At 57.0% G+C, this 23,613-nt stretch overlaps 2 protein-coding genes across 2 annotated transcripts in view; one reads left to right on the top strand and one right to left on the bottom strand.

Moving 5' to 3' along the window:
* Positions 1–23,613, top strand: part of PCCA (propionyl-CoA carboxylase subunit alpha) — a 566,570-nt gene that overhangs the window by 181,785 nt on the left and 361,172 nt on the right. The window lies entirely within an intron of this gene.
* On the bottom strand, positions 15,123–21,371 carry ZIC5 (Zic family member 5). Its single transcript, XM_068395395.1, is given in 4 exon segments — positions 15,123–15,577; positions 20,103–20,489; positions 20,530–20,704; positions 20,706–21,371. Coding segments are annotated over 4 exon segments (1,683 nt in total).

Genomic DNA, 23,613 nt, shown 5'->3' with positions numbered 1-23,613 from the left:
AGAGGCATCTCACCGCTTACAAGGGAAACAAGTTTGTCGTGGAGGGAGATGTGGTTAGTAATTCTGTCTATGCTTCCCTCGCCTCCTCTGAGCTAGGGATGCCATGGGCCCAGCGCTCCCTCCCGTGCTACACAAAGGGAGAGTCAGTCCTGAAGCAGACCAACTCCCTGGCATCCCTGTTTTCTCCCAAGTCCCGCATTTCCCAAGCCAACCTTCAAAAATGTAGTGCTGGTGGCTGAAGAGATGGTTAGCCAGCAGCAACGGGACCGTAACAGAAATGCTAGTTTATAACCTGGCAACACAGATTTGGCTCTGAAACGTAATGGACCCCGTTATAATCTCTGCGCTCAAAGGTAGACTTGAGGCTTAAATAACCTTTGATTGCAAGATAACGTCCTGAATGTATTTCAGCTTTACTGAAGTTTTGTACATGATCCTTCTCAGCTATGGGAGCTATTCTCCCATCGCCCCGCTTGCTGCTTTAATGCTGCCTCAGTTAATAACACCTGCTGGAAAGACAGCAGTGGCTCTTGGCAAACCAAACCTGCACCGTCTTAGGAGTCAAAATGTGAATATGTATAGAGCACATAAGAATCACTAATGCATAGCATATCCCCTCCCGTCATTTAAATAAATTATCAACACCAGCATCGCCAAGAAGTGAACCAGATGCCACCTCAACGGTTGAGACCCTATAGGTAAGTGTAAATTATCAGAGTGCTTCAAAATTTTGAAACCTTCCTAAAACAAAAAAAAAATCACACAGCATTGGTTGCAAAGACATGTGCGTGCACATATGTATCTGTGTATGTGAGTGTACATGTATGCACACCATAATATTTGCACACCGTATCTCCATAGCACCTATATATGTATATCCAAGTTTCGCACTTGCCATGCCAGCTCTTATTGCCACGTAGTCTACAAATTGCTTCTGGAAAAGTGTAATCCTGGTTTTACCTCTGTATTTAAAAAATCATTTCCCTGTGTATTATCTCTTCACAGTTTTATACATTTATGCTTTTACTCTCCAAATGCCTTGACTAGAATGCCATATCCCTGAACAGAAAAATATTCCCCCCTGCTATTTTTCTGCAGGAGCCTGGTTCATTCAGAAACAAGGAAGAAAATACGAATGATTGTTTTTAAATTCCCCAATGCACAGAGCTCAGACAAGCCAGAGATGCAAATGTGGGAAGCAAATCTCGAAATGGCTGGGTTCACTGTGCTTGTAAGCAAGGACCTTTATTTAGGCATGGTTGTAAGCTGCCATTTTGACATAATCCCTGGTTTTCTGGACTGGGTACACTGAAGCTGGCACAACACATCTACCGTACACACACACACCCCCCTCCCCGTAATACCCAGCCATCAATCAAGCACCTGCTGCCAGCGCTGATCTACGCTTGCTCCCAGAGCCGGCAACCACGGACAAGCCTGTGCATCCATGTCACCAGCAGCCCACATATCCATCCCTTTTGTCACTGGGGAGCACCAGGGCCCCGTGCCAGCCCAGCAAACGATACCGCTGCCCTCTGCGAGTCAGGAGCTTGGTGTCGGTGTGGGGGATCCTGAGCTGGAAGGTGTTGCACCATGTCAGAGCACAGGCACTGACTCAGTGGTGCAAGGGTAGAGGTGGGGTCCTTTTCTCAGGAGGAGAAGATGGCCCTCCTCGAAGAAGCAGACAGAAGGTGGTATACAAAAGATGCATGTCCCTCTCCCCTGGCGAGGTCACAGGGGCTGCCTGGGGACCAGCACGGGCTCTCTGCACATTCGTGGCCTTTCAGCATTACCCTTTCCAGCCCCACATCTGGGCTGGCTCTGTCCCTGCCGAGACAGAGGATGGGACACACGTTCCTCCCCACCCCTGTCCCTGCTGGCCTTTCAGACCCACGGGTCCCTTGGGGAGAGGGGAAGCTGCAAGTGATGCTTCTGGCAGGGCAGCAGGTAAGACAGGCTTGACCTGGGCAGGACAGCAGGATTTGGCCCATCTTTTCTGAAGCTCAGAGCAATTTTTTAAAATAAAACCCTCCACTCCCTCACTTTTAATTTGATTTAGATCTGATAAATGGGCATTGTAAAATTCTTAGTTTATCACAGACGGGCAGCTGAGAAAGGGAGGGAGCAATGCCTTGACTCCTAGGAAACTTGTGACTCTGCTTCTTAAGTGGCAAAGTAATAAACATAAAGCAAACACGACAAAACAGACCATTCATATAAAGCCGCATCTGCTGTTAAAGGGGACCTTGCTGTCACCCTGCGCCCTGGGCTCTGCACAGTGACAAGGGGTTGGCTGTATCCTTGGAGAGCTCAAGGGAGATGGCGGCTGAATGCCAGCAGCATCGCCTTCCTTTCAAGGTTGGTTTTTCTTTCCCCTATACCCTGGAAAAATCCCTGTGGATTTTACTCTCACAACGAGCATGATTTGAGGGTATTTGGATGGGATCAGTGTCCATGTGGAGGGGAGGGTTGGGAACCAGGTGTGTGTACGTGCACGTATCTGTGTGTAGCGGGTTTTTAGTTGCAATTGCAGAAATGGTCTTTCTTTTGGGAGAACACAAAGCCGAACTGGAGCAGCCAAGAAGCAGATAAACTCATGCTTTATGGTGGCATACAAAACAATGAACATAGCTCCATTTACATGGCTATAAAATGCTGCTAAATCCTTAGCTTGCCAGCTCATGAACTTCTTGGGGAACTGGGGCTATTCACCCCCTGCTTCGCTACCCCACTGGAGGAGCTCTGTGCCCGCAGTTCCTTTTTGTATTTGGGCTTAAGATCTTCCCACTCCCCCTGCTTTCTGTTTAAAAGCAGCCTGGTGCAGGATTGCGTGGACCCAGCCCAAAGCTTCACCTCTGAGCACTGCCTGGCAGGCTCATAACTCTGGGAAAGTCCCTGGTGCCACCTGCAAGCGTCAAACCCCACAGGTACGCTCCCAGCGATGGGGGCAGGTTAAGCTGAGTCCTGGGTTATATTTCTCTAACCTTCTGCAGGATGCACTAAATGGCAAATGCATCTGGCATACGAACATTGCCAACTAGAGAACAGAAACCTAAGTCCTGATGAAGTAAATGGTGGGAGGGAAGATGTTGGTAAAATCCTGGGCAGACTGCCCTGAGCCCTTGGTTGGGCGATGGCACGGCATCAAATAATCCAAAGTTCCCAGGGATTCCATGATGAACAGTTTCAAGGGAGACTTTTTTCCTCTGCTAGAGGAGAGGAGATAAAAGATCCAAGGGCTGTCCCAGACAGTTAGGCACTCTTGGGCATGGCTGTTGAAGCCAGCGGCTGGTGCTGCCCTGACTCGCCACCAGCAAACTTAGAATTTGAAAAGCTGCTCTGGGCCGAGCCTGCCTCCCTACCCTGCAAGAAATGAGATCGTAAAAGCCTAAAGAAAACCCCCCACGAGAGGATCTGGGCTGGGGTAAAGTCAAGGCAGCAAGCCCCTACCCCTGGTCTGCCCTACCCCTCAGCAAGCCAGGGCTGGGACCACAGCTGCACCTAAGGCCAGGCTGCATCGGGTTGGTTTGTGTTTGGTTACGGTTTTAAAAGGGAAGTTTTATGTCACCACAGAGAGTCTGCATTTTTGTGGGATTCATATATTCCTTAATTAGGTGTTGTCTCTTAGCAGAATGAAAAAAGGGCTTTTATTTCATTTTACTTTGCCATTTTCATTTACTCCCATTCATGTTTAATAACTGGGTAGGGGAATGTTAAACAGCTGCTGTAAAATATTTTGTAGCATGGCCCCAATTTTCAAACAAGTATCTGCTGTCCAGGTGGGTGATGGTGGGTGTCCAGGGAGCCCCTTCCAGATTTGGGAGAGGATAGAGATGACTGGGTTTGTCCTGTTGAACCTCCTTTCCTCACCCATTTCCCACGAGAGGTGGCTTTCCTCCTCCTTATTAAAAATGAAAGGGTCGGGTGCGAGAGGGTGCAACCCCCAATAAATGTGTATTAACTCCCTGCCAGCGATTAACAGCGCCAGCTTCAGAGGCTGACGGGTTGCTAGTCCGAGCGGGGAGGTGCGGGCAGGGGAGGCAGGGACAGGCAGGAGAAGCAGGAACAAGCAGGACGGGCAGACACGGGCAGGACGGATAAACACAGGCAGGGACAGGCAGGCACGGGCAGGAACAGTCGTGGTCGGGCAGGACGGGCCGTGGGGCAGCGGGGGCTGGAGCCCGGGCCGAGGGGGGCTGAGCCGCCCCCCACGGGCACCGCCCGCGGCTCCCCGGGGCTCCCCCCGTGACACCCCCCCGGGGCCTCGGCAGCACCCCCCACCCACCCAAACGGGGTTTGGGCTGTAAAGCACGCCCGGGCTGGGAACCTGCCCCCGGTGCCATAAAACCCCACGGGCAGGAGCAGGGGCAGGACCCGCTCCTGGACGCGGGCGGGTGCCGGTGCCGCTGCCCACCTCCGCTCCTCGGGGCCGCGCACACCGGGAGCGCGCACCAGGGCGGCTGTCCGGCACATTCAGGCTCTGGGTTGGAGGTGGGGGTGGGTGCCGTGGGGTCCTTCTTTCTTTCTGCCGCCACCCACGAGTAATTCGTGTCACCCACGGCATCCAGCGTGCTGACCCCCTCAGCTTGCACCCAGCGCAGCCTTCTCCCCCTGCACCTCCCCGGCTGCGCAAAGCCCAGGGCTGCCCCACCGTTTCCATTCCCACGCCCCAAAAATAGCACTGCGCAAAACGTCCCGGCCCCGCGGCCCTGCGTGGGCACTGCCCGTGGATGGAACTGCCCCGGCGGGGGGGGCAGGAGCACCCCGGACTTGGCCGCTGTCCTGGGGCAGAGCCGGGCATCGCGCTCTCAGTCTAAGCGAGGGGGGGATTAAGGGAGTTCCTCCCCCCCAAAAAATGCCTTTTTCTTTTTCACGTTTGGGATGTGGGCTCTGCTCACTTTCTCCTGCCCGGCGCGAAGAGACCCGCCGAGCTGGAAGCGCCCTCCGCCACCGCGCAACCTCCGCCACCGCGCAGCCTCGCTCGCCGCCTCCCCGGTGCTACCGCGGGGAAACTCCCAGTTATCGCAACTTCGGGGCCCAGCCCGCGCTGCTGGGCTTTTCGGGCGGCAGGTTTCGACCGGGAGACATTGGATATGTTCTATATACTCGGTTACGCGCTTTACTATTAAAATTGCGAAGAATTAAAAACACGCCGCGTCCCGGCTGCTCCGCGCAAATTAAGCACCTCTCCGCACTCGGAGTCCCAGCCGATTTTTTTTTTTCTCTATTCGTTGTGAATTTGGGAACCTACTGAAACCCCCGGCACTTGCGTGCTTCCCGAGCCATGTCTTCTGTTTTCACCACGCGTCTTTTTATCACCGGCTCTGGGCTGCCCGTGGGTGCCCGGCGGCCCCCGCCCCGCCAAAGCCACCGGCCCCCCAGCTTCGGCCCTTGCAGCAGGGGGGGCTCCGTGCCCCGCTCCCCCATAGCCCGGGCAGGGGCCGACGGAGACCCGCCGCCCCCGGCGAGGTGCCCGACGGCGCGGCGAGGGACGGCTCCGCCGCGGGTGACATCTGCACCCTCCCCTCCATCGGCCTTGCCCAGGGCCCGGGCTCTCGCCGCGACGAGGATGGAAATTAAGGATCGCCCCCCCCGCCCCGGCCGGGACGAGCCCAGGCTGTTCGTGCCGTTCACCTCGGAAGGTTTCCGTGGGAAGCGCCGGCCCGGCAGTGGGGCGGGGGAGCCCCTCTGGAAGTGAATAGCCGAAATGTGGGCAGTACCTGAGGACCAGGAGTGGGGGCGCCGCCAGGGCCGTGACACGGTACTCCCCCCATATAGGGCTATACACAACCCTACCCGCCCCCTCGGCTTTAGGCTTTTCCCGTGGGTCCCTGCCCCGGTGCCCACCCGCAAACGGCCGCGCGTGGGGCGCGTGAGCCCGGGGGCTTGCAGGTGTGCTGTCGCCTCTAACAGGACTGCAGGCCCTAGCCCTGGGCGGGAAGGGAGCGGGCGGCTCACCCGCCCCACGCGCGGCCGTGAACCCAGCCCGCCTGGCGGGCGCTCCGCAGGGAGCCAGCCCAGCCCGAGGGGGGCTGCAAAGCCCCCGCTCCACCCAGGGCTGCCGGCGGTCCCCGCTCCTCACCGCGCTGGCAGGCCCTGCAAAGGGCCCGGCCTGGGTGTGCAGCGATGCGGCTCCGGCCGGCCTCTGCCGCGGGAGAAAGTGGCTGGGGCTGTCGCCCGGGGGCAGCCGTGGGGCGCCCCACGCGTGGAGCCACCGCCCCGTGGGGGGACCGCGATGGGAAGGCGCCGGCTGCGGGGAGATGCGAGGAGGCCTGGTTGGTTGGGGGGGTGTCATTCCTCTCCCCCCGCTCCCGGCGACCGCGATCATCCCATGTCCGAGGCGGCTTTCCCTGCCCCCTACCCATTCCCTCCCTGCCCCGAAACGAAAACCTCCTTGCTGCTCCCCCCTCCGCCTCCTGCAGCGCCGAGCCCCGCGGTTCCCCCCAACACGCACCCACGCGCACCCACGCCCTGCCCGGCTCCGAGCAGCCGATTCGCAGCTGCAGCCCTTATTTCATGCCCTTCAAGCCACCGAGCCGCTCCCTTTTGTCCTGGCTGCGGATGACCCATTTCCTCCCTTTCCCCCCCACCTCGGCCCCGGCCTCCGGCCCCCCCGCCACAGCCGCACGCCCCGGGAGCCGCCGCGGGCCGCGCTCCTCCGCCGCCGCCCCGGGGCTGGGGCCGGGGGGTGGGGGGGACGGACGGGGAACCGGCGCCTCGTCCGCGCCGTGTTTGTTTTCCTTTCCCCCCTGAACGCTAGATTAAGACGTGAAGATTACACTTTATTGTGGCGGCCGAATAATACCACGAGTCAACACACACAGCAAACAAAAGTGCTTGTCGTACATGGCCAACCCCGCTGGGAACCGGGCTGCGGGCTGCTGCAAAAATCAAGCTCTTCAGTGCTAATTACAAATAAATGATGATGTGCTCACTAAGTAATTGATTTAATGAAGTTCCTATGAAACTATTAAAACCGGGTAGAGGTCAGGCTGGAGACGCCCCAGAGCGCCCATTGTGGGATGTTTAACTCCGCCAATCTCCTCGGAAAGACATCGGGGCTAATAGGTGAAGTCACAGCTGGTTCGGGCTGACTTTTGCAGCACCGCCACTGGCCTCCGCAAACTCGCCCAGCGGCCCGCACCGCAAGTTTGGGGAAGCGAGTCCCCCTGGCACAACCTCCGGCCCACTGCTCCCCCCTCACCCCCCCCTCCCCGGAGGGCGGCTGTTCGTCCCCTCCTCAGCCGGGAGCCCCCCGGCGCGGCGTGCCCATTCCCCCCTTCCCCGGGCGCCCATCCCCGTCCCGTCGAGGCTGCGCTGGGTACTCACTCTCTCGGCCCGGCCGCCTCGCCTGCACCTCAACCAGGCGCCTCCGCGGCTCTCCCCAGCCTAATTAAAGAGGGGGGAAGTGGAGCTCTGAACTTGTGTCTACCACTACAGGGCGGCTGTAATTCCACCCCCCAGACCCGACGCCCCCCCGCACACTCACACACACACTTCTTGAAGAAACTTAAGCTAGGATGCCAGGTAGGGTGCTTGGGAGATTTTGGCAAGGTGCCTGGAAGGGGATGTGTGCCCATTTTTCCTTGAAGGGTTTTCTTGTTTGAAAGGCCATTTGGAGCTCTTTAGACGGGCTCGCCGTGTGAAAGGAGGAGGAGGAGGAGAGGGGGAACACAGACATTAAAAAAAAAAAAAAAAGAAAGAAAATCCGGCTATTGGATTTCCCAGCCCCACACTTGGTTCTTCCCCCCTCTCCCCTGGGGCAGGGCAGAGTGGAGGTGGCGCCTCGACCACCCCCCGTTCGAGGGGCCCTCAACCCGGCCCTGAGCGCGCTTTGGGGGCGGTGGGTCCCCGCTGACCCCGGAGGGAACGGGGTCATCCCACCACTATCCCCTCCACCTGCCACAGGACCCCTCCGCGCCCCCTTGCTTTTAATGCCCGATGCCTTTGGCGGGTTGCAAACGAGTGAGGGAGAAAAGCGGAGCCGCCCCCCCAATTTTCGCCCCCGCTGTTGGCATTTGCTGAGCGGGGAGGCGATGCTTCCCACGGGCAAAGCCCCTCTCGGCCTCCAGCGCTTTCGGGGGGGGGCCGAGCCGCCCCACCGGGGCTCGGGCAGCGCCCCCGACGGCCGGGGCAACCGGGGCGGATGGCGCAGGGACGGGACCCGGGAACGGCTTCTCGAAATGCGGGGTACCTCCGTCCTCACCGCGGAGGGAATACAGCGAGCCCCTGGATACGGGAAGATAAATAAGGGGTGAACTGCCCCGTCGGTTGTCCCCAAGCCTGTCCCCCTGTCCCCCCCCAGTGGATGCCCGGGGGGGCGGGCTGCCCACCCCGCTACCCGGCACACAGCCAGGGTGTCCCACACGGGACCGGGCCCATTTAGGGGTGCCCACAAACGCCAGCAGCTGCCCGCATGTGGCCGGGGTAGAGGCGGGAGGGTGCACACGCACACGCCACGGCTCCCCACGCAGGGACGCGTGGGCTCGCACACGGGGCGGCCGCGGGACCAAACGGCCTGCGACGGCTCCTCCTGTTCGCTTGCGGGATTTTGGGGAGGGCTGCTTTTTTTTGGCGCTTTTTTCCCCCCCTTTTTGGTAGAAAACGATTAATTTGAAACAAATGAAGCTCGCCCGCTTCTTGTTTGCCAAACAGGGTGTTGGCAATGTGCAAACAGGCTTTCACCCCGGCGCGGTGCCTCCGCGCCCCTCCCTGCCGCCCGGCTCCAGCCCTGCCCGCCGCACCCTGCCCCTGCCCCGCCGCCGCCCTCCCCTCCCGGCCCTACAATACCGCTTGATTACTATCTCCCCCTTGCCCTTAATGCACGATGCGGGTTTCTCTTCAGCTTGGAAATAAGAAGTGACACATGCACCACTAAACCAACGTGTGGGGAAAGCTCGGGGTTGAGAGGGGCTATTGACGGGAGCGCTGCAAAGAGACAAAGCTGCGGGCTAGTGGAATCAGATGCAGCTCTTAATTAACACCATCTTAAATAGTCCAACAGGCACTGAAGACAAAGTTGAAGAAAGACTTTAAGGCTGAGTGCCCCTCGACAAGCTCTTTTTTTTTTCCCCTCGTGTCATTCAATATTTAATGCACTGTGCTTGTAATGCTACTACTGGTGCTCCTTTCTCAGCAAGTACATTATTTTTTCACGGTGCCCATGGCCAGGGAAAACCCTTTAGGCAAAGAAAATCAAAATGTTTGTTGTTTTGGATGACTTATAACTCTTGTTTAACACAAGCACTTTCAAGAAAGTATAACAGGCGCAGCCTCTAAAGCAAACAACGAAATCCTTGTGACAGAGTCGGACACAAAAAGCACATTGTGTTATGGACTATCCCTTTTCTCTCCGGCTAGATGGGTGCCTGTCTGAGGCTGAACACCACGATGCCATTTTACTTTTGAACTATTGTTTTTGAGTTATGCCATGTGGTCAAAAGGAGAAGGGAGGTTGTTTCCAAGCTCATAAGACAAACGAGTTGCCTTTCATTGAACTACCCCAGAGCTCCTTTAAAACGAGGTTTAAATGTCACCTCCATGTTTTTAATGGACACAGGGCTTCAGGGGCGACCCTTCAAAGCGCCTTCGTAATAAACGACCCTTATTAAATATGTCTCTGCCTGGGAAAATCACTTGACAGAGGAAAAAAAAGGGGGAGCGGGGGGGGGGGGGGGGGGGGGGGAGGGAGACGCGGCGCTGCCAGAGCAGCCCCGCCGCCCCCCTGCTCCAGCCGGGGCCGGGCCGGAGCGCAGCAGCGGTCCCGCTCCGGGTGCCTGCGGGGCGGGACTCAGGGAGGGGATACACCCGCCTTCCCCCCGGTCCCAAACCCCCTTTCCTCCCTCCGCACCCACCTCCCACCCCCCAAAATAAGAGGCTGAGTGAAAGGTTGGGGTGTTTTCCTCCTGACTTCTTTTTGTCCTTAGGAGAGCGGCGTCTGCGAGTCTGAGCTGGGAAGTTACTGATTTGCAGGCTGCATGTTAAGGCAGCCCATGTAAGTAATTTCTGCGGGCATCCCGGCAAAGGAGAACAAATCGTTGACAAAGGCGAGCCCTTTCAATTCATCAGCGTCGTTAGGGAAACCAAAAAGTATTCTTCCTATAATAAGTTCCACTTCAAAGGATTTCTCATTCAACGGTGACTGCTTCACACTTTTATTAAGTCCGGGCTTTTTCACTTGGCGGAATCATCTGTTTGGTTATTTTTCATCGTGTTTATTTTTCACCATTCACACAGTACTTGTATTAAATAAACAAAGGACAATCGCTCTGCAAATAAAAGTGCTTAGGTGGGGAAAAAAAAAGGGGGGGGGCAGAGGAGGAGGAGAGGAGCTGGAGCTTCTTCCCCGCTTATTTGTTTGTTTGTTTACCTGCTGAAGTTGGGGAGGGGGGGGTCCTAAAAAAGGAGGGGGGGGTGGGAGAGAGGCCAAAAAAAAAATATGAGACGTTCTGATGAAGTGAATATTGACTGCGCTAACACGGCATGAAACTAAAGGTCAATGCAACTGTATCTTAATAGAGTGTCTCGAATCGAGGTGGACTATTTTAAATGCAGCTTGCTTTTGCTGCGCTCATTGCCATAGCAATCCTAAAGCTCCATGTTGATGTACCATAAAAGCAGTAGTTTGAATTTCAAAGAACCTGCCTTTGAACTTCTCCCTGCCTGATTAGGCACTTGCGGGGTGTGTGTGTGTGAATGCGGGAGCGTGGTTGTGTGTGCCGGCGGTACGCGGGGTGCGGGGGGGGGGGGGGGGGGGGAGTGGGGGCAGCGCCCCGCCGGGCTTTGGGTGTCCGAGCCAGGGGGGAGCGTGTGTGTGTGAGTGTGTCCGTGGGTGCCAGCACAGTCTCTGACCCCTCCTGGTCTGCTGTACCTGGAAATATTTTTCCTTGGGTGGCGGGGGGGGAGCTGACAGTCCATCCTTCCCAGCTCTTTACAACTCCCTGGCCGCATCTCTAGCAGCACGAAACACGCGGAGAAAAACCCTGATAATCCTTGGTTCTCCCCTCCCCCAGCAGCCCCCCGAAAAGCAAAGCACACACCCCCGCCCGTGGTGGGTGCGTTGAGGGGCGCAGCCCCCCGGCTCTCCGCCGAGAGCTCGTCCCGCTTATCCCCCCCCACCCCTCCGCCCCGCAAGGCCATTTCCCACACTCCCGAAATTTCTGAGCCACTTCAAACTTCGCTGCCGCCTCTCCAGCCTTTAAAGGGCCGAGCGCCAGCACTAGTGTGTGGCGAGATGTCTCGCAGCCCCGACTACAAAGGTAGATGATTTAAACAGTGTTTGCTAGGACCACGTTTTCGCCCAGGAAAAGATGAAGTCTTTGATGATGGCCAACTCGGTGTCAATAAGTGGCTTTCTTTGAGCCATATTCAGATGGGAACGTCTTGCTTGCCAATTGCCATAGAAATCTTAACACACCATGAAGATTGTCCAAGCGCCAAGCCTTCCGTTCTGGGCTAAATTACTTTGAAGTGGGGCAGGACGTGCACTGGTCAATGTTAACTCTATAGGGCAGGCAGGGAACACTAGGAGAGAGGAGGCTGGGGGGGGGGAGCAGAAAATAAGAAGGGGAAACTTGTTTTAGACACTCTATACAAGGTTCTGCTCATTGTCAGATATCTTTTATCTTTTATATTTCCCATGAATGATTCATGTCTCAGTGGCTTTGTGTCGCCCTCCTTTTCACAAGAAACTTCATTAGGGAGCTATAAGTTTTCCCACTGATTGGAGCCCTCATTTATGAGTATTTTTCTGCTTCGTATGTTGGTTATTGTCATTCTACTTGAAACAACTCTTTGCAACCTGTTTCACCTTTACCACATTTAACAAAACTGACTTGAAAAACACTCTAACCTTTTGGTGAAACTGTTCTTGACATTTTGACCAGTCATTTTCGAGGACCGGTAAATTACAGGGGGAAAAAAAATCATCCTGTTCTAGTTTTATTTATTTTATTAAAAAAAAAAAAATAATCCTGGAGGACGCTGACACACGACTCTGCCCGGATTTTTTCCAACAGCGGGTTTCACTCAGTTTTCCTCTCTCGAAACGAGAAACGTGTGTCCTCACTGAGCTCCTGAAAACTTTTTTTCCCCCCCATTCCAGTGATCTCCTGGCGTTACTTCTCGCCTGGCCTGACTCTGTATTTCAGAATAATCCTCTGGCATACAGTTTTGCCACTATGTCTTCTACTGAAGAGTAACGCTATTTTTATCTGCAAGAGAAGGAGACTGCCAGGAAGATTTTTTTTTTCCCCAACAGAAGTATTAACATTTTAATTGACTTGATTTGATATTTTGATTAGCTGTCCTTGAGAGAGATGAAGAATATCGTGCGTATAAATGCCTGACTTCTGTCTCCTATCTATTTATCTGTCTGTCCGTCTGTGCCTCTCTTCCCCCTCTGCATGGACAACCATCAAGAGAGCCCCCAATTGCTCCATCATGAGGAGGTAACCCCCCAAACCTGCGCCCCCCCGCCATTAGCCCGCCTGACTTCCAGGAGCAAAGCCTGCAGCCGCGGGGGGAGGCAGGGGTGGCTGGGCCCAGAGCATCCTCCCTCTGCCTGGCTGCAAACCGACACGGCAATCCGGAGAACCGTTTTGACTCACAGGTTTCGCTGGGGAAAGCCGGGGTATCTCAGGCTCCCCCTAAATCTCCGGGTGCTGCTCCTGCCGCGCTGTGAGGCTGGGACTTTCTCTGACTCTACCTGCTGGGGGGGGGATGTTTTGGTCTGTCTCTGCCCCTCGTCTGTCAGTAAGGCACATGCAATACATAGAAATAATATTTTTATTCATTTGCATGATAATTTTTTTTTCTTTTTATGGGGTTTACAGAGATGCAAAAATTTAAATTAGTATTATTTTATTTAGGAGGTATCGTGTCATAAAATTGATGGGCAAGTGTGTGACCCTACGTGTAGCAAGTACATAAAAATAGTGATATATCCCCCCGAGCCATAGTTTATAAACCCTGCCATGTAGTAATGTATAGTGCAATCTGTTCTTGAAAAAAATGCATAAATTAAAAAAAATCGTTTATAAATCAGCACCAAAATATCTCTAATAAGATTACATTACATAAATTATTCTTTAAAAAGTCCATACCTTACTTTATTATTTTCTATTTATTCAAATGGGCTTTGAAAAATGAATAAAAAGCAAATCGAATGAACTTTAAAAAATTATTTTCTATTCAAGTTTTCTGTTTGTTTTTAAAGGAACGCCTGCTTCTTTAGATCCAACACAACAATACGAAGACAATGTTTAAAGGCTTCCAGAGTGACAGCACCATGCACTGTACTAATAATATAATATGTCTATGAACTATATATATATATATCAGCACCAACACACGGCATGGAGGACATGCAGGAAGAGTCTGTTTCACATTACATCGTTCACTCAAGTAAGCTGAAAAATATAATGATTTTTTTTTTGTACAAACCACAGCATCATAAACAACAGTCTATCACCAAAATTAATACAAGAATTCTTTGGTGTGCTCTGTACTCTTCCGGGAGCGGGGCGGGGGGGAGGAAAAAAAAGGAGGGGAGGAAAAAAAAAAAGGATGATGTCAGAAAATAAATTAATTCGACTGTACAAAATAATCGCGTTCACATACACGTTATTAACAATGACAAGACGACATCCACCATTCACGGCACACAAAACACATTTCCACAAGCCCTGGGGGAGGGGAGGGAGGGAGGCTGCCGCTTCTCCTCTCGGGGTCTCTGAGGAGGTATTAGTGCTCTTCAGTTTATTTGTGCCCCGCTACTGACGGACGGACGAGGGGCTGGAGTGTCCCCCCCGGCCCCGCAGCCCCTCGGCCGCTGGGGGGATGTGTGGGGGAGTGGGCACCCCGACCCCAGCCTGCTCTCCCCTCTATTTCTTTCCCAGCAGCTCTGGTCCCTTCCTCCCAGGTGACTCTGCCCGGCCAAAGCCAAAGGATGGTGAAAAGCAAGAGTCCGCATAGGCAGCGGCTCAGCTGGAGAATGGAAATAAGCCTAAAAATATATATTTGTATATAAAATAATAATAAAAAAATTATTCCCCCATCCCCATGCCCCCCTCCCCTCTGGCACCCGTCGGGCCCGGGGGGCTGCTCCCTCCCCCCCCAATCCACGAACTGGCTGCACAGGGGGCTGGAGGGAGCTAGAGGCGAAGTCTTCCTCTGTGAGACAAACATTAAAAAAAAAGAAATTCTAACCAGAGTAATAATAATACGAACCCAAGAAAAGGGAAATTTGCTGTCAGTTTTCATACGTTTTTTTAGGAAAAAAACCAAAATGTATCACAGTATCGCAGTTGTCAAATAGCAGCGGGTTTCCTTTATTCTCCAGCTACGTTTTAGGAGCCATACACGTACAAACTGTGGAGGAGCAGTAAGGGAGTGCTGCATCTTTTGTCTTTCCTTCCCTAAATCGTTTTCACGTGGTTACGGCTAAGGGAGAAAGAAAGTCGTCTGAAGAGAAAATGCCGGGTGCAGGAGGGACCCCACAACTTGGGAGAGAAACCAACAATTACAAAGGAGCTGAACTGCAATAAGAGGGGGAAAAAAAAATGCATTTATTTTATTTTATTTTAAGGGATGCGTAACCTGTCCTCGACTGGCTGGAGCTTCAGCAGGTGCTTCTTTACAGTCAGGAGGCCTCTGCAAACCTGTGGCTTTACCCAGGCTGAAGAGAAGGCGCTGGGGTGGCAGCTAAAGTATTTCAGAGCCACTCCAGGGAATGGCAGGGCTCTGCCAGCTCGCAGCCTTTCTCCCGGCTCGCTCTCTTGTCAAGAGCAGTACAGCATGGGCAGGCTGGGAGCCGGGCATCTCCCTTGGCACCGTCCCCCTGCAAAGCGTGTGGCTCCGGTCGCCAAGATGGCCCAGCGTGGCGTTATTAATGCTTTTTCTTACCAAAAGAAAAAAAAAAAAGAGGCCTCTTTAATTAAATTAGTTACCGTACAAACACCATAGGGTTTCATACACGGAATAAATAGCACGAGTCAAACCTGATGGCACTTCCACACCAGCCCCCCCTGCCAGGCAGCTACCGCTGCAGCCTGGGCCAGCGTGACAGGGCCAGGGCCCCCGGCAGCACAGCACGGCACGGCTCAGCACTGCTCAGCCCAGCCCTAGGGAGCGGTTCTGCCCCCCGAGGTCCTGTGGGGCTCGTCCTCCTCGGAGGCCGGGGAAGTGTCGCGGCTGGAGGGGGAGCGGGGCCGGCGGGGAGCCCCTCCGGCCTGGCAGACGTACCACTCGCTGAGGTTGGTGACCGGCGGGGAGAGGGCGGCGGCGCGGCCGCGGGGCGGCTCGGCGGCCGGGTCGGCCTCGGGGGGCAGCGGGCCGTCGGGGGGCCCCGCCGCTGCGTAGCCCTGGGAGCCCAGCGGCGGGGAGGGCGGCGGGGACTTGCAATGGATCTTCATGTGCTTCCGCAGGGAGCTGGGGTGAGTGTAAGACTTGTCGCAGCCGCGGATCTTGCAGTAGTAGGGCTTGTCGGAGGTGTGGACGTGGGAGTGCTTCTTGCGGTCGCTGCTGTTGGCGAACTTCCTCTCGCAGCCGTCGAACTCGCACTTGAAGGGCTTCTCCCCTGCCGGGACACAGCAACGGCACCGTTACCGGCGGGCGGGGGCACGGCCCTACCCGCACCCCTGCCCGCCCCTGCCTGCCGCACCGCCGCCCGCTGCAGCCCCTCCACAGCGTGGCCTCCGGGGGCGAGCAGCAGAGCAAAGCCTCCCCTTCCCTCCTTCTCCTTCCCTTTTTTCTTCTCCCTCACGACAGTCGTGACATGCCCGAGGCTTACCATCTTCCCCCCGTGTTTTGCAAACTGTGACATGTCGCTGCCGGCCTCCGAGCCCGGAGCTCCCTCCAGGCTGGCGGCGGCGGGGCCCTGCCTTGTTTGCCCTCCGCTGCGCTCCCCTCGCACACGAGAAACCTTCATTACCGCTCTAATGACCAAGCCCAAACAAAACCTCTCAATGCCTTCGCCTGCGAGGGCTGGCGTTTGCCGGCAGCCTGGCTCGCCTGGCACATCTCCTGCGTAATCCTTTCCCAATGCGGCACTATGCTGGGGGAATAATTAGTTTGAGGGAAAGAAAAGGAACACCTGTTTCAGCATCCCCATATAAAGAGGGAGCACCCAGCAGCCCGCACTGGGAACCTGCAGGCTCGGGAGAGCAGCCCGGACGCTGGGGATGACAGCAGCGGGCTGCTGTGACGGCAGCTGCTTACCTCAGGCTAATTTGGGTCTAAAAATCTCCGGCCGATCTATTTTAAGAGCTTTACGCATTGTTTAACAGTTAAAGGGGTTGTGAAAATCAGCCCGGGGCGGGTTTGCCTGGCGCACCTTTCACCCCCCCCGCCCCCTCCGCTCCTGACATACCATGCCCTGAGACATGTATGTTCTGGTACATACAGCCGTGCCCCGGACTGACACTTCCCCATAGTTCCCGAAAATGCCTATTGCTGAGAGACCAAGGGGAAAAAACCGCGCCGGATCCCTGTGCTACACACGGACTTGAGTTTCCTACAGCAGCTTTTTCTCTCCCTGCCATGCTACACGTGAGCCCGGAGCAGACAGACCTGCACTGATAATCCTTGTCACGACTATTGCGACTCTTGAGTTAAAAATGCTGTCGGTTTAGGCACGGCTGATGCGTGGTTTCAGATCTGTTTTGCTCTGAGCGCTCAGAAAGAACAACCCAGCAGCTCTCTCAGTGAACATTTTCTAATTTTCACCAGGCGATTTTTACTGCTCCTTCCGTTTGTAAAATCGTATCATGTTTAGCAAAATAATAATGGAAAAAGAAAACGATTTTTTTTTTTATTTTTAAAAACTACCTATTTCTCGGCTGTTACTACAGAAACATGTGCCCCCGCAGCCTATTTACACGTCAACTTTTTCAATTAAGTTCGGCTCACCTACCAGCGAAGTGGTAGCACTAGAAAGAGCAAGTTTATCCTTTAAAAGATGTTAAGAAAATGTATCGCGTGTTTAAGTGGAGTTTTCACGCTCACAGAAAGCTCCGCACGCTCCCACTCCCACCGAGACAAATCTCGAGTCACCTCGTTTGTTCATGATTTTTTTTTTTTTTTCCTGGAGAAAGAAAGCGAATCTACCGAAGGGTTTGGCCGGTTTATATGTGTGTTACCCCAAGGATGCAGGCTTACACGTCCCGCTGCCGGCAGTGGCCCGCAGAGCCCCCAAGCGCAGATGCTCCGATCCGCCAGACCGAAACCGCGTGTCGTCCCCCCGCCCAGGGGCTTTAGGGAAGTGCCTTTCCCCGTGGGCTCACGCGTGGGCACCCTCCCGGGGGCTGTGCACACCCTCGAGGTGCACAGCCCCCGGGTAGCTCCTTCCTCGCCAGCCTCCGGATCACGACGGTCCAATTCCACATAAATCCAGGAGGGAGGAAGATCCCGGAGTGTCCCTGGAACGCTGACGAGGGCTTCACGTCAGAGTTTAACCATTTGTAGGTGGTTTCAACCCAAGGAAGGGAGCGAGTTGCCGGGCGCTGTCCCCTGACTCCTCCCGGCAGCAACAGTGCCGGCGGCGGGGGGCCATGGAGGGGCTTTAGGGTCACCCTTTTTTGGGGGTGGGGAGGGGGGGATGGTCGAGGGGAAGCATGGCGACCCTGAGCACCGTCTCCGGCGAGTCGGCAGTGATTTTGAAGGGGGGGGGGTCCCATTAGGATGCAGCCCCTGCCCAGGGTGAGGACAGTGATTTGTCCCCAAAATGGGGCTGAAGCGAAGGGCGTGATGTGTAGCTCCCAGGTGATGCTTTCGAGGAAAAGGGGGAAAAAAACAAGCAACAAAATGCCTCCTGAATTACCGACATACTCTTCTTCCTGCAGGATTACCAGAAACGCGCAAAATCCGCTAATGATACAATTATGGAGTTATTATTTCCCCCCCTTCCTCCCAAAAATATCCGTAATAAACGAATAATTTGTAAATCTCTCCTGCTCCCAGGCTGCACATGACTAAATTAAAGCTGAGGCGGCAAAATTACAGTAATTAATCTGATAGGGATGGGCAGAAGGTTCGTCCACCTGAGGGCTGTGCGTGGGGAAAGACTCATGTCCCCTTCACCCTCCCGTGGGCGAAGCTGTCATTCGACGGTGGGCTGTTGATCCCCCACCCTGAGCCCCGAGGGCTGCTTTGTTGCAACGGCCCCTTCTGTGTGGAGATATAGCCTTCCCCCGTGGGCTTACGCGTGGGGACCCTCTCGGGGGCTGCGGGTGGCCCCCGGCTGCAAACTCTTCCAAATATCCTTTGCAAGACGCCGTGTCCCACGCAGGGCCTCGGGACAACGCTTGACCGCAGCTCAGAGCTGCAAACTGTGCCCGATACATACTTAGGTTATTTTGGGGGACTCCTTCCCCCACTGAATCCCTCTCCCCCCTTCTCCCAAGCCTCCCCCGATCTCGCTCCTTTTCCTCTCTTGGAGCTGGGATGGGGAAGGAGTTGAGGAGCCCAGAAAGGTCCGCGGTGAAGTTTTGATTTCCAAATCCAGACAGATGGGGACGGTTAGATGACAAAAACACGGGCCTCCAGCATTTAACTCGTTCCGCGGTGCCATTAACACCCTCCCCGCCAAATGTGTCAGCCCCCCCCGCAGGAGAAATCTCCCCCCTCCCAGCTCTGGGCGCAGCGAGCTGGGCATCCTCAGGTCTCCGCAGCTACATAGGGGCTCATGCCTGACATATTCTGGAGATAAAAATCTATAATCCTTTCCGCCATGGCCCATTTGGTTTTACATGGGAACAACACGTCGCACGGTCGCCGCTTTTCTCTTCCCGAGCAGCACACAATAAATCAAGAAAGCAATTACGGCAACTCCACTTCCTTAAGTGTCCTCCGAGGAATAATATTTGTCTACTACTATAAATCCCGGCTTGGTTCGTTTTCGGCAGAGTTTTTACACCCTGAGCGAAATGCGTATTTCGGGGGTGGCAAGGAAGGAGAAGGAAGGGAAAACCGAGGAAAAAAAAAAAAAAAAAGCAAAAAAAAAAGCAGCAAGAAAGAGAGAAAGAAAGAGAAAGAAAAAAAGACTCAAGAGCTCAAACACACTCCAGGAGCCCCGCGCCGGGCCCAGCCTGTTCCCCGGGGCACCCCCCGGGGATGCCGCTCCCTCCTCCCGCAGCTCCCGCTCCCCGAAGCCCCGCCGGGCAACCGGGACTGCTTTGAAGTTTCCTCCTCAGATCCCCGAAGAGTGGGAAGTGTCCTCTTGCAAGCGCCTTCCCCGCTCGGCGCCTTCCTCCCCGGCTCTGCGGGCTGCGCCGCAGGCAGCACCGGCATCCTCGGGAGCGGGGTCACTACCGGTAGCCCCAACGGCACGGGCAGCTCCGCTAGCACCGGCAGCCCCGGTAGTCCCGGCAGCATCGGTAGCCCGGGCAGGGGGGCACATCCAGCAGCATCGGTAGCCCCGGTAGTGGGGGCAGCCCCGTAGCGGAGGTAGCCCAGGCAGCGCTGGTCGCAGGGCAGCCCCGGTAGCGGGGGCAGCCCGGCAGTACCGGCAGCCCCGGCCGCCGCCGCCCGCCGCGCAGGGGAACTGCGCCCCCAAGAGCCCCCGCGGCCCCATCTCCGTAGGGCCAAGCGCCCCCCGACCGCCTCCGTCCCCGACGGCAGAGGTGGCAGGAAAGGCAGCAGAACCGCCGTCTTTCGGGGGGGGGCCGCCGTGCAGCTCTCCCCAGCCCTGGGGTGAGCTCCCCGGGGTGCCCCGGGCAGCGGCGGCGGGGACCGGGCCGGGCAGGCGCTCATCCTCTCCTCGCTCTTCCGCAGGGGCTGCGGTTTATCTCCCCCGGGCTCTGCGTTATTTATTAATCGGTGTATGTATGCGGCGGTGCCGGGGTGTGGGGAGGTGGGTGGCGGAGGGGGTGGGGAGGGAGCTGCCCAAGGTGCGGGGGGATGGGGGGGAACACACACATGTGTGTGCAGGGCAGAGGGGCCGAGTGCGTGTGCTGCCGAATTACTTATTCATGAAAAAGTCACATGTCCGGAGGTGCGTAGGAGAAGAGGAAAAGAGAGGGGAAAAGGTAGAAAAAAAAAACAGATATAAAAAGGAAAAAAAAAAAACCTTATAGAGGCGACGGGCGGGGGGGTAGGGCACCCACCTGTATGAGTCCGCTTGTGGATCTTGAGGTTTTCGGAACGGGCGAAGACCTTCCCGCAGCCGGGGAAGGGGCAGGGGAAGGGCTTCTCTCCCGTGTGCACTCGGATGTGGTTGATGAGTTTGTATTTCGCTTTGAAGGGCTTGCCTTCGCGGGGACACTCCTCCCAGTAGCACACGTGGCTGCTCTGCTCGGGCCCGCCGACGTGCTCCACGGTGACATGGCTCACCAGCTCCTGCATCGTGCTAAAAGTTTTGGAGCAGGGCTTCCTACCGCCCGGTGGTGGCGGCGGAGGAGGAGGAGGCGGCTCCCGGTCGATCCACTTGCAGATCAGCTCTTGCTTGATGGGCTGCCGCATGTACCGCAGGAAGGCCCCGGCCGCCGCCGCCGCGGCCGCCCCGACGTGGCATGTGGTGGTGATGGTGGTGGTGGGGATGGGGGTGGTGCGGATGCCCGTGGCCGGCCGCCGCCGCCGCCAGGTTGAGGTTGACGGAGCCGTAGCCTTGCAGCGCCGAGGAGGAGGCGGCGGCGGCCCCGTAGTGCGCTTCGGCGCGCCCGTAGAGCTCGCCGGCGGCGGCCGCCAGCCCCAGGCGCATCTGCCCGTTTGAGCGGCGGGTGGCGGCCGGCGGGCGCGCTCTGCTCGCCGGGCGGCGGCGGCGGGAAGGCGGCGTGCGCCCCGTCGGCCGCGCCGTAAGTGCCGGCGGCCGAGATGAAGACGCCGTGGGGCGGCGGGTGCGGGAGGTGGGGGGAGCCGGCGGGCGGGTGCTGCTCTCCCAGCGCCCCGTGCACGGCGGCAGCGGCGGCGGGCAGCTCCCGCCGCAGGAGGAAGTCCCGGCCCGCCGCCCCCCCCGACGGGTAGCCCGGGAGGGCGGCAGCGGGCGGTGCGTAGGCGGCGGCGGTGGTGGCGGCGGCGGTGGCGGCAGCGGTGGTGGCGGCGGGCGCGGCGAAAGCGGCGGCGGTGAGCGCCTCGGGCGTGAGCTTGAGGGCGGCGGGCTGCGCCATGTGCTCGGGTCCGAGCGGCGTCAGGGCGCCGCCGGGGTCGCCGCCCGCGTCCCCGGGGTGGAGGTGGGCCGCGTGGTGGGTGTGGACGTGGTGGTTCCCCAGCCCCGGGAAGCCTGTCATGTTCTGATGAGGATGGGGCTGAGCCGCTGCCAAATCCGCTAATCTCAGTGTCGGGTTCCTCTTGCTCAAAGGGGGCTCCATAACGACACAGCCAAGCCCATCTACGCTCGCTGTTGTTATTTTTTTCCCTCTACCCGCCTTCAAAAACATGTATATATTAAGCGGCTCTTTAACTTCTTTTGTCTGCGCTCCTAACTCCGCGCATCCCCGGCCCCGCTCTGGCCGCCCGCGATTGGCAGAGCCCTCACCACACTTCGGCGGAGCGGTGGGAAATACGGCTCAGAGCCGGCACCGGAGGGATTGGACGGATCCCGATGATTGACAGCGGCTGGGGCCGCGCGATTGGCTTCCTTTCAGGCCGCCGGCGCAGCGGGGATCCGCCTCCGTTTCCCCCCCGCCAACGTCGCCCCCCCCCCGAGCCGCCCCTCGAAGTTGCACTTGCAAAACTTCGCGCGGGGCCCGACGGGGCGCACCCGCCTCTGACGGCGGGGGGCTGGGGGGTGTACAGCGGCGGGTGCAGCGGCTGCTGCACACCCCCCGGCCCCCGCCGGCTGCCCCCGGCGCTGGACGGGGCGCCCAGCTAAGAGGCTGATGCAACACACACCCCCACGCAGCCACGCGAGGCCGTACTCATGCCCAAGGCGGGCGATTCAAGGCAACGCTCGGGGAAGGCAGCCAACGTTTTCCTAAAAAGAAGGCGGCGGTGGCGGGGGAAGTGGGGGGATTCCTTTCCTTTAGAAAATGAATGAGTAAAGAGCCGGTGGGGGAGGCAAGCAGCACGTTACAAAGAAGTTTTGGGAGCGTGCGCTCGCCGCGTTCTCGGGGGCTTCCTCCTCCGAGGTGCCCCGCAGCCCCTTCCTGGGGTGCCCCATCGGGAGAGCTGCCCCGCACCCCTCGAAGCTTTGGGATGCCCAGGAGGGAGGGGGGTTGGGCTGGGAAACGGGGGAGTCTCCGGCTGCGAGATGACTGCCAGAAGCTGCTGCCCTCGACGGAAAAGGCAGGAAAAGTGGGGGCTCCTCTAGAGGGGGGCAGAGGTGGGGGGAGGGGCGGGCGGGAGGAGCGATGGGACCGTCCCTGGGGTGCGGGGCATGTTGGTCCTCGAAAGTGAAGCGCTTTGTGGTGCGCCAAAACTGCCCTTCCCGCACAAAGGAGGAGGATGCCGTTTGGAGGTGCAGGCTCGGGGATTTCCCTGCCAACCAAAGAGGGGGAAAAGAGCGTTGCCATGACTTTTCTCTGCGGCTGCAGGAGGCGAGGTGGCCTTTATCGATATGTCGTCTGCTTTCCTTAGGCTGGGAATTCCTGGCGCACCCGCGCTCCTTAGAAAGTGCAGGCAGGCTGCCTGCCCTTCCCTGCCTGCGGGGCAGCGAGGGACGCTCCTCCGCCGCGCCAGAAGAGGAAACGGGGCGGGGGATGCCTATGGACTCCCCCCCCTACCACCACCACCTCCCGGCCCTCCCCGGCCACCTAATCCCCTTGACCAAAGCACATCTGCATGTCCCCGCCGCTGCCCTTTGCCGAGCCACGTTCAAAGGAAGCCCCGTGCTGGTTCGGCATTTCCCGGCCGGGCTCCAGCCCTCCCCTCCTCCCTGCCCCCCCTACTCACGTGCGAAAAACTCGCAGGATTTGGCCCACGGCTGCCAAAAGGGGGGCAGGGTCTGTAGCGCAGGAGCTGGCCCCACGGGGAGCCCCCGGCTTCCTCCCCACTCCAAGGGAGAGCGGGACCCACTGGTGCCCCCCCCCGTCGGAGCCGAACTGGTGCTCCCGGCTCGCCTGGCCGTGGTGGGGGTTGCAGTGATGCTGCAAGGCAAGGAACGAGAATAAATAAGTCCCGGGTTTTAAAAGGGGCTGCTCAATGGTTTTATTGCACAGTAAAAACTTCTCCTGGCAAACTAGCCGTACGTCCATACGTGTATTTATATACATACATTTTCTATACGTGCATCCAAACAGTGCCCTCCCCAAATTCTGGGCACGTTGCTGGACCGAGGTCCCGGGATGTCATGGTTTGATGGGAGACGCTGTGGAGGTGACGAACAGTAGTATCGCGGCTCCGCGGTACCTTGCGCACGCCTCCTCGTCCCGCTCTTGTTAAACGCAGCGTGATATGTATCTGTCATCGATTTAATATGTCTTAATTCAAATATATCCCCCCGATCAATTTCTTTTTATGAGGGGCTATAAAACAAAGAAAATATTTTATAGCTCGGTAATAGGCAGCTGACCTGCGACTGTGGGGAGGGAGGGATGGGCCAAGACTCACGTGGAAATTCGCCCGGTTTTAGGACTCCAGGAAGAGAAGGTGGCATCCCGGGCCGGGACAATTTTGGCCTGTGCCAGCTCCAAAAGGGTCGTGAAGAATTTAAAGCCCATTATCTCACCGACCCCAGCTCAG

This window comes from Nyctibius grandis, chromosome 2 (genome assembly GCF_013368605.1).
Source record: "Nyctibius grandis isolate bNycGra1 chromosome 2, bNycGra1.pri, whole genome shotgun sequence".
In the NCBI taxonomy this organism is placed as follows: domain Eukaryota; kingdom Metazoa; phylum Chordata; class Aves; order Nyctibiiformes; family Nyctibiidae; genus Nyctibius; species Nyctibius grandis.
Note: the sequence above shows the minus strand (reverse complement) of the source record. Positions and strands in the feature narration are given on the sequence as shown.